The sequence below is a fragment of the Ammodytes marinus genome (assembly GCF_949987685.1).
Source record: "Ammodytes marinus genome assembly, chromosome: 24".
Lineage (NCBI taxonomy): Eukaryota > Metazoa > Chordata > Actinopteri > Uranoscopiformes > Ammodytidae > Ammodytes > Ammodytes marinus.
Genome location: NC_137228.1, coordinates 1,445,957 through 1,457,301, shown reverse-complemented (window position 1 = coordinate 1,457,301; position 11,345 = coordinate 1,445,957). Strand labels below are relative to the sequence as shown.

The window sequence follows — 11,345 nt, the reverse complement described above, 5'->3', positions numbered from 1 at the left end:
TCCTGGATTATCCCTTTGCCTGCCCCTCTTGGACTTGTTGCCTCGCTACCTGGTTTGATTCCTCATTAAACTTTGTTGCTATACCTGAACTGTTTGTTGTCGTGCTCTTGGGTTCTGGCCTGCCATTTTGGTACAATCCTGACAAGATGTCGCTATTCTGCCTGGACAATTAGAAGCCAGACGTACTTCCTGTGTCACATGAGAGCGGTCCGAGTAAAACCAATCTGAGTAAAAAAAACATTCGCCGACTACTTTGAAAAAGAAATCCCCTGTAAAGATTTGATCAGCTTAAAATTGGGCCACATTGCAGTTTTGCCAGCGCCCTAAATAACTTTTCATGACGGCCTACCTACGTCCTGTGTATCACCTACACGGGCTGCGTCAACCTATACTGGACATTGATTGGTTTGTAGAGGGGCGTGCGTCTGACGTCACCCTTCATCAGGTCGGCAATACGTCATCTAGACGGAACTCTTGTGGCAATACTCAAAGACAGCGCGATCATTCAAAATAAGCGTTATAGCTCAAATCTGCAATGTCCTGAGCTGTTGTGTGGTTTACAAAGTAAAAAATAAACATGGTTTTATTCCTTTGCCATGCCCCCAAAAATGCCCCTAAATAAGGGCTGTATGACAGCAGCAAGCTCCAGGCTTCCCCTGTGCTCTGCATTCAGTGACTGGGAGTTTGCTATCGTAAAGAACAATTAGTTCACGTGTAATCAGCTTACATAGAGACTCAGCGAGGTGAAGATATATATCAGGACATGATATCTCTGGCCAATGGGTCGGATCATTGCGCCAGATTGATGCTGAGAGACTAGACACACACATGGTTTTAGATTGATCAAAGTAATAATTTATAAGTGTCTTTAACGTTATCCAGCTGGCAGAGCTGTTGTAAAGGATCTTGACATTGTGTCTGTAGGTCAAATTGTACCTTATTTACCTCTGATCGTTTTGTTTTTGTGATGTTTTGGACCGCAATTTTGCATTACAGTCAACATCGCTTTGTTTTCCCCCAAAGGGGGCGTGGCCATGTCGGAACGTGGATTGCCTTCACCACTGAATCACTATGGTTTGAATGAATGAATGAAGAAACATGTGAACATATCTATGGAACATATTAATTTCCTGCAGCGCTGTAGTTCAGGCAGTCGCCCAGACAACGCACACTTCAACCAAACATAATCCTAGAAGTAAATAAATGGCAAAAAATAGGCAGAGAACGAACATATGCAATATGTTTATTAAAACGTAGCCTAATCAATACGTTTTGTAGGCAAACGTAATTGAGAATCCCGAAATACAAATCATAAAGTAAATAAATGGCAAAAATAGGCTGAGAACGAACATATGCAATATGTTTATTAAAAAGTAATCAATACGTTTTGTAGCCAAACGTAATTGAGAATCCTGAACAGCTCAAATACGAATCCTAGAAGTAAATAAATGGCAAAAAATAGGCTGAGAACGAACATATGCGATATGTTTATTTAAACGTAATCAATACGTTTTGTAGCCAAACGTAATTGAGTACGTTCATAAAAACATAATCACGGACAAAATACGTTTTTCAGTCGAACGTAATTGAGAATGCCGAATAGTTCTCTGGGAACGTAATTTTGATGAGACAGGGTTGTACATTTCCAGAGGAGAGATGGTGTCTCTCTGTCTTCCAGGCACAATCTCCTCCACACTCCAGTATAACAGCAGATCACACTAGATTGCCAACCTTTGCTGGGCATAGCCAAACAAAAAATCCATTCAGCCCCGGTCTGCTTCGAGGCTGGGGTGTGATGGTAGCTTGAGGATGAGCTAACACTGCAGCTTGCTTCTCCTCTGTTGTTGCATGAGGGAGTGGAGGCTCAGCTGTGTGTGATTACCAACGGGGCGTCTTGATTTGCCAATCAACTACCGAGTTTCTGGTAAGCTTTCCCGTGGGAGTATTTATGGTAATGAAAACCGACCGGTTTCGTCACCAGTCTGTGTTTTTTGGAAGAAACCTTCAAATCCCCCTTTTTTCTAAAAAAGCATCCCTGAAGAAACTGACACATTTGTTTTTTTGAAGCTTGTGTGTGCTGGTAGAGACCCCAATAACCTAAAAGGGTGCCCAAACACCTGCAATGTTTTGTTTTTCATAATATGTCCCCTTTAAGGAGCTCTTAGAGAACTTTAACGGCAAACTTACAAGTATTATAGATGCTATTGCGCCCACTAAGATGAAGGTTGTCTCTGGTAAGAAAAGATCTCCTTGGAGAAATGTCCCGCAGGTCAGAATAGAAAGAAGAGAGTGCCGTAAAGCAGAACGCAGGTGGCGAAAAACAAATCTCCAGGTTCATTATGACATCTTCAAAGAGAAACTGTGCACGTTTAACTCAGAACTGAGAAATGCAAGGCAGTCTTTCTTTTCTGACATCATCACCAAAAACAACAACAATGCACGTGCCCTGTTTGCTACTGTCGACAGATTAACAAAGCCTCCTGTGTCAGTAGCGTCTGAACATCTCTCCACGAGAGCCTGCAATGAATTTGCCTCCTTCTTTACTGAGAAAATTCACAAAATTAGACAAGCTGTCACTGCATCAATACCAAGTTCAACATATGTGTTCCCTCTTAAAATCAATTCAAATGCAATGACAGAATTTTATCTTATAAACCACAAAAACCTGGAGGACATTATACAACACCTGAACTCCTCATCCTGCTGCCTTGACATTCTGCCCACAGGCTTCTTTAAAACAGTTTTTAGCTGTATGGCCTCAGATATTCTACACATTGTCAACATGTCCCTTCAGACAGGTGTATTCCCACAGGCCATGAAAACAGCAGTCATCAAGCCACTCCTAAAAAAGAACAATCTAGATACATCACTCATGAAAAACTATAGGCCCATATCTAACCTACCATTTTTAAGTAAAATCATTGAAAAAGCTGTTTATCAACAGCTAAATAACTACTTAGCAAAGAACAACTGCTTTGATGTTTTCCAGTCAGGATTCCGACAACACCACAGCACTGAGACTGCTCTGGTTAGGGTCCTCAATGACATCCATTTAAACACAGACAGTGGCAAAAGTTCTGTCTTAGTTTTACTGGATCTCAGTGCCGCTTTTGACACAGTTGACCACAGCATATTACTAGATCGACTAGCAAACTGGGTTGGACTTTCTGGAACTGTACTGAGCTGGTTTGAATCCTACTTAAAGGATAGAGACTATGTTAATAGAATTATTTCATCAAACTACCCAAGTGTTTGAATAATTGAAACTGAGTCAGGCCTTCTTGAAAGCAGGTGTTTACTTGCAAACAGCAAATGCAAGGGTCAAACAACATGTATCACAAGTGGGCTTACATGATTGAATACCAAGAAATGAACAGTGTACATGGGATTATATGCAAGAGAAGGTGGTGTGTGCGCAAACACACACTAAGTTTGGTGTGTCCAGCCCTTGTTTTGCTGGCGAAAGCAGAAACATTTTTAATTAGGCAGATAACAGGATATGGGAAATTTAGGGAGTCTTTTCTCCTCAACTACTGTGCACATGAATGCGTCATACCTCTGTATGTGCCAAAATCTTATTAGGCAGTTTCTTCTTCAAGGCTAAACAACAAGTTTGTCCTAAAGTGTAGCAAAAACCCTTTGGAGTTGTCAGGTTTACTGGGACAAAGTTCAATAGGCAGAAAGCATGTATTGAGCATTAAAATATTATACAATAAAGCAAATTAAATTCTGTTAACATTCCACCCTTTTGTATAATATATAATGCTACATTCAGGTAACACTTCAAAGCAAAAGGGTAAAGCATATGAGTAAATATATTTCAGTCAAGCAGAATAATATCAAGTACATCAACATCACAGTTGTGAAATTGCAAGTGTGTGTACTGGTGCAACATCGTCTATGTACAGTTTCAGAGAGGACAGTCTTTTGCAGAAGCCAGGGAACAGGAACCTAGGTCGTCTTGATGGTCAACAAGTCCCTTTTGTGGCATTTTGACGCAAAGTGTCCTTCATATCACAGTCACTGGGGGAATGGTTAGGCATTACCATAACCTATTCAGATTGTTCCTCAGTGTCCAATTGTCCTTATTGAAGCATGGTCAGCTTCGTCTTCTCCTTGCACCTGAAACAGAATGAATTTGAGCAGTAACATGTTCTCAAAAGAAATGCTCATCATTCTGCCAGGGTTGTTTCTAAAATATCATCCTATCCATTTTGCTTGCTCTAGATGTCACAATGATGCATAACAACATATAGGATAGGTTTGATTTCGTTCTTCCACATGGTTGTCTGTGTTTGGGCAGCATTCAAGCACACACAGGCAGGCAGGCCCTCCCTTTTCTGAATGGGACTGAATCACACACACACATTTTCCTTCAGATACTCCCATTTTTCACCTCACAGAGACTGCGTCTCCCACACACATTTTTACATGTGCTCTCTCCTTCTCTCTTTTCAAACATGCATTTCATCTATCACATAACACATTATGATCACATTGTTCAGCACACAAATCCCTTTTAACTTGTAGTTCAAATCAAAAGCATTGAATAATTCTTTTCAGTGAACATTTTCATATAAAAGAACACAAAAGAACGCTTTTTGTAAGTTTATGCTGGGACTTCAAATGATTGACTGCACCTTTAATCTTTAAGGTTCACTATGGGGCTTGGATTGGCGAGATATTCAGCTCTAAACTTTAAAGCGTTTAGCAATTTAGTCAGAACTCTGGTCATCTTTAGGAGACGAGCATTTTATAACCCATCATAACAGCATAACAATTGTATGCACACTTACTAAAACCTTCTATCTCCCTTCCCCTACATACTTTTTCTTTCTTTAAACAATAACATCCATAAACAATCAGTTCCAAACAATCTTTTTCCTCTTACACTTTCAACAACATTCTCTTATTCATTTCTTTGGCCACCACCTTTCTCTTTACTGTTCACTCTTTTACAAGTAATTTAATTTTTAAAATGTAAAATCTAACATTACATTACCCAGTAATCAATTTAAACAGGGTGAACACCCCTATTCCCTCCAATTGATTAACAAAATTCACCAATTTAAAACTAGAACCCTCTATTTGATGCTTCCTAAACTGTTAGTAGTAAGACTAAATGAATAAGCTTTACTTATATACTTACTTACTTACTAAACACTTAGCAAACATCATGTGAAAAGTTTTTTTTTCTTAGTGACCCCCCTTTAACACTAATCACAGCTTTTTGTCCTTCCTAAACAGTGAAACTTCATAAACACTCGTATGATGTCTAACAGTAGTTTTTTCAACCGCAACCAATTGTTTTCATAAGTTAAACTCTCAGTTTTATTCTAACTTCCTAGTGTCATGAAACAAAAGATAACTGCTAGACTTGGTTTTTTCAGACATCAACATCTGAATAAAAGGGAATGCGCCGAATCCCACACTAATGGCCATCTTTGAGACTTTATTTGTTGTGAGTGTATTTCCTCAAACACTACAGGTTGAAATATTTTTCTCTTTAGTGCATTTTCCCAAACACTACGATCAGTTATTCTCCCTTACGGTAAAACCATGAGAAATACTGCTTCATAAACTAGTTTATCTATCTAATACATAAAACAAAGGAATTCCTAATTCCTGGACAAAACAAAATCAGCTGTTTATATTCACCTGATTTCAAGAAAGCCTCGACTCGCTCAGTTTTGGCTCTGGATTCCGTCACCCCCCCTCTGTCCAAGTCGAGTCTGCTGACGGCCTCTCCCTGTAGCAACGGGCTGGAGGTCTTCTGTGGAGAGTCGCAGACTCCCCCGTCTTCACGTGCAGGCTCTTCTTGTCCAGAGAAGAGGATGTTGGATCCGGCAACTCGAAGGACCATTTGTTACTAGAATTATTTCATCAAACTACCCAAGTGTTTGAATAATTGAAACTGAGTCAGGCCTTCTTGAAAGCAGGTGTTTACTTGCAAACAGCAAATGCAAGGGTCAAACAACATGTATCACAAGTGGGCTTACATGATTGAATACCAAGAAATGAACAGTGTACATGGGATTATATGCAAGAGAAGGTGGTGTGTGCGCAAACACACACTAAGTTTGGTGTGTCCAGCCCTTGTTTTGCTGGCGAAAGCAGAAACATTTTTAATTAGGCAGATAACAGGATATGGGAAATTTAGGGAGTCTTTTCTCCTCAACTACTGTGCACATGAATGCGTCATACCTCTGTATGTGCCAAAATCTTATTAGGCAGTTTCTTCTTCAAGGCTAAACAACAAGTTTGTCCTAAAGTGTAGCAAAAACCCTTTGGAGTTGTCAGGTTTACTGGGACAAAGTTCAATAGGCAGAAAGCATGTATTGAGCATTAAAATATTATACAATAAAGCAAATTAAATTCTGTTAACAGACTACTATGTGTCAATAGGCAATTTCACATCCGAGCGAACAAATATTGAATGCGGAGTCCCCCAAGGTTCCATTCTTGGGCCTCTTCTGTTTAACATCTACATGCTCCCACTAGCTCAGATTATGAATAAGAACAAATTATGCTACCATAATTATGCAGACGACACACAAATTTACATAACCATATCACCAGGAGACTACAGTCCGATACAGGCACTGAGTAAGTGCATTGAACAAATCAATGATTGGATGTGCCAACATTTCCTTCAATTGAACAACGACAAAACTGAAGTAATTGTCTTTGGTGCCAAAGATGAACAATTAAAAGTCAGCGCACAGCTTACATCCGTTATGTTAGAAACCACACCCCAAGCCAGAAATCTTGGTGTTATCGTAGACTCCGACTTGAATTTCAGGAAACACATTAAATCAATTAATAAATCAGCCTACTACCACCTAAAAAACATATCAAGAATTAAAGGCTTATGTCACAGCAAGATTTAGAAAAACTTGTCCATGCATTTATCTTTAGTAGACTTGACTACTGTAATAGTGTATTTGCAGGCCTTCCAAAAAAATCTATCAGGCAGCTTCAGCTAATTCAGAACGCTGCTGCTCGAGTCCTCACTAGGACCAAAAAAGTGGATCACATTACCCCAGTTCTGAGGTCTTTACACTGGCTTCCAGTCACTCAAAGAATTGATTTCAAAATATTGATGTTGGTTTATAAAGCACTAAATGGTTTAGGGCCAAAATACATTACTGATCTGCTGATAAGTTATGAACCGTCCAGAGCCCTTAGGTCGTCTGGGACAGGTCTACTTACAGTCCCTAGAGTTAGGACTAGACAAGGAGAAGCAGCTTTTAGTTATTATGCACCAAGAATCTGGAACAAACTCCCAGAGAACTTGAGGTCTGCTGCAACTCTCAGTTCTTTTAAATCGAGTCTGAAGACTTTTTTGTTTCCATTTTAACCTGCAATTTTTATTTTATTTGCTTCTTTTATTCACTTTTAAATGTTTTATAATGTGTTTCATGTATTCTAATCTTGCCCCTGTAAAGCACTTTGAGTGGCCTTGTGTCTGAATTGTGCTATATAAATAAACTTGCCTTGCCTTGCCTTGCCTTGCCTCTTAAGGCTTCCAGAGCAGCTGCAGAATCAGAACAGATGATAACCTCTCTAGGTCTGGTTTCCTCAATCCACCATAGAGCCCATAGGATTGTCATTAACTCAGATGTGAAAACAGGCTGCTCCACATACATCCCAAACCCAGCTCTCCCACTAACTGGATCTCTAGATCATCTGTAAAAATAATTCAAAGTTTTGTCACTAATTGAATTTAGATGTTCTGCTATTTTTGGAGTTACAAGCTTCTTATCATTTTCCTGTAGAAAACCAAGATCAATACTCAGCTCGGGCAGCACCCAACATGGCATAGATAGACAGCTTGTATGTTCTGCTACACTTGCCTGTTATACCAGCCTCCCAGCCCACTGATTTATATTTACTAAAACAAATTATACTTATTGTGTCCGTCAGCCTCTTGTAACAGGCTTCTTGCTGGAAAAGTTTGATGACACCCCTTTAGTTTTACCCAGTACTGAAGCCCTGATTTAATGCACCTTAACCATAAGGGCATTTCTCCCATTTCAATAAGCAGGGCAGGGACTGGGGACGTTCTAAAGGCCCCACAGCAAAGCCTCAAAGCCCTGGGCTGCAGCACATCTAGCCTTGCCAGAACAGATTTAGATGCAGAGCCATACACACAACACCCATATTCAAAAGAAGACCTAATCATGGCCTGGGTAATTAGAAGCATTGTCTCCCAGTCAGACCCCCACTCACACCCAGCTAGACTTCTGATAACATTCACAACTTTTTCAAACTTCCACAACATTTTACTGACATGCACAGCCCAAGTCATCCGCTCTTCAAACCAAACGCCCAAACAATTTGAAGCTTTTACCTTCTCCAGTGAATATTGGTTTGTATATATGTATGTACAAACCAATCAAGACACAGCCTATGGCTGTGTCTTGATTCAGAGACCACGCACTTGGTAGGACGCAGTCTCGCGGTCTATGAAGGCTATAGCCTATGAAGGCCGATTTTAAGGCCGGTTTTAAGGCCAACGAGCCTTGTTAAACGAGACGGTCTCCGCAGGTCTCCGTTTACGAGCATTTCCGGTTTACGTAACAAGCCGTTACCTTGCGTGACGACTCGCCGCTCCTGTGCTGCCTAGCAACCCTGATTGCTGCCAACGGAGACAGCCCTGTCAACGGAGGAAAAAAGAAAAATAAGTTGTCTACCAGACGAAAAGAAAAAAAAGTACAAGAAAAAAAGAAAGGAAGATAAAAGTTAAGAAGATGGAGCAACACGTTGCTGTTTTGTTATTTTTTATTTTATTTTATGCAATCTCTGAAAAAAACGCAATGAATCTTGGGATATGTTGGGCCACGAAGGATACATCTGATGCAGCCTTCAAAACTGCTTCAAAACCGTGAAACGAAGGCTGCATTTCACGACCGCATATGAGGAGCCTTGCAAGGAGCCTTGCAAATGGGACAGCCTTTGCGCGCCGCTATGACGCAATCGGTCTTCAAATGCAGCCTACGAGGCCGGTTCCAAGACCGCAACCCCTGAATCAAGACACAGCCTATATGTCCATGGTCTAGATGCAGCCGCTTCCGCCTACGTCAGTTGTTTTGTTGAGAGAGGAGATTTGATACTGATAAAGAGTTTGTGACGGAGTTTGTGGAGACAGAGTCGTCGTGACTGTGGGGAAACATGTCTAAAGCGGATATGGTGAGAGCGTTGGTGAAGCAGCGACTGAATGCGGCCGCTGAAGAGATATTTGGGCTGTTTGAAAGAACCATAGCAGAGCACGAGGAGGAACGTTGTCGTTTAAAGAAGGAGAACGAGCAACAACAAAAGCTACTGGACGCTGTTTGGAAGTCTGAAGTCCGGTTATACTTAGCAGGTATGTTCAACATTACAAGTTAATCAGGGAAATAACTGGCTAACACATATGAGCCACAGTGAGCGTGAAGTGAAAAGGCTAATTGATGCTAAACTATGCTAACTGATGCTAATCTATGCTAACTAATGCTAAACATGTAGCCCTCCTGTAGTCTATTGGTAAATGGAAAAAGGGCCATCGTCGTTTTAGCTACTAGATTTGATTTGATATTATTGGATACTTTTTTGAACTGTAATATGTACTTGAGATAGATTGAGGGATGACCCTCATTTGCAATGGCGTCAAGTCAATCAAATGCAAAGCAAAAACAACAATACATACACAAACAATCCAAATACACAACAACTGATAAAGAGACAAAACAATTTAGACTGATGTAGAATGGCTGCAATTAAAATGAAATGAGTGAAAGTACAACATAGCCCCATTAAAACAGTTACAGGTAGAGTTTGGCAGATTTAAGATAATATGTTTAAATTTGTTAAAGGATATGAAGGTATTTATTTTAATTTGTTGCTGTAAGTTGTTCCATGAGTCAGGGCCACTAAAGCGAGAAGCTGTCTTTCCAAGCTTTCTGGGGGGTATGCAGACACTTAGCAGGCCCCCCCCCCCCGAATAACAGACTTCCATTGTAGGTTACAGGGTTCAACATAACTTTTTTTTCCTACTGGCCCGCCGGGCCAGTGGATCCGAGTTTTACTGGCCCCTTGTATATTTTCACTGGCCCTGCACACACTTTTCTTTTCTTCATAATTTAGTGTCAATAATTATAATACCTGTATTAGAAAAATAAAGAAAGATAACCAGATCTAAAGGGAATATCTATACTGTAACAGTATAGATATTCCCTTTAGATTTGGTTATTTTTCTTTTAGTTAATTATATGAAATGTTGATATTGCTCATACACATAATATAAAACCAGGCAAACATATTGAATTAGAAGCCTACAACTGAAAGTATGTTGAAAGAGTCGGCCAGTATTTTAAAGTCCAGTAGTTTGATGGTTGTTTTTATTCTTGAATTTGGGCAGTTTAATGAATAGTTCACCTGCAGAAGTCATGTTCAAACATAAAAAAAATAAGAGATGAAGGTCTGATCATTCTTTGTGGTGTGGTAGGCTGTTTTTATGTTTTTATTACTTTCTCTATATGCATTAGGGATGTGAATGTGTCGACCGAATGACGGTTTTCCACTTGCGCTCAAGTTGACTTTAAAAATAGAATAGAAATCCGAAAATCAGTGGGTTATGCCGTTTTTTTTATGGGAGATTTCACCGTGTATGTGAGTTCACGTCTGGTCGTGAGCGCGCTGCAGGAGTGTCACTTATCCATGAAGTGTCAGCTTCACAGAAGAGTCCGCCGGTGTGGGACCATTTTTTCAAACTATTGATAAAAAACAATGCAGTGCAAAATATGCAGCATAAGTTAAACGCTCGTCTAAGACTATGACGTTAAATCACCTTAGAAACACACAATGCCTTCGTCCGATCACAGCAGCGCTTCACCGTGTGATCTCGCCAGCGAGTGAGCCACCGCGCAGATGAACTGTGGTTTGTGGCTAAAATAATAACCGGGGATATTCTCCCCGTTAGCGATTTCAATGGGAAAGATTTCCGCGATCTGATTGAATGTCTTGAGCCTGAAAACACAGTGCCAAACTGCGCGACTATAGGAACTGTACAGTGAGCGGAGTCCCTCCGTTCGTTTCTGTCTACAACCGACACAATCACCGGAGACGCATTCACAGCGTTTAAATAATGCCTCTCATTTGTATTACCATTGGGGCTTGGATGCAAATACTGTAACATTACGGCGGCAGATAAAGGAAAAGCGCAGTTATCATTTTCTGCACCTCAACCTCTGCTGTGGGAAGAAAGAAGGGGGGCAAAGCAAGTCGATTGATTTGTCGACTCGCAGGCGGACGGTAGGCAGCTCTGCCAACGGAGCGAGAGTGCACCCGCTTGTTGCTCCGCCTGT

The 11,345-nt window shown here is 40.5% G+C and overlaps 1 protein-coding gene across 2 annotated transcripts in view; it reads left to right on the top strand.

The window, feature by feature from the left end:
• The first annotated feature begins 9,099 nt into the window (after positions 1-9,099).
• LOC307269847 (uncharacterized protein) overlaps positions 9,100-11,345 on the top strand; it is a 37,169-nt gene continuing 34,923 nt past the window's right edge. For both annotated transcript variants that reach the window (XM_080052929.1, XM_080052928.1), the window contains exon 1: positions 9,100-9,367. In XM_080052929.1, the coding sequence (XP_079909055.1) occupies positions 9,175-9,367 (193 nt within the window). In that variant the 5' untranslated portion in view covers positions 9,100-9,174. The remainder of the gene's footprint in view (positions 9,368-11,345) is intronic.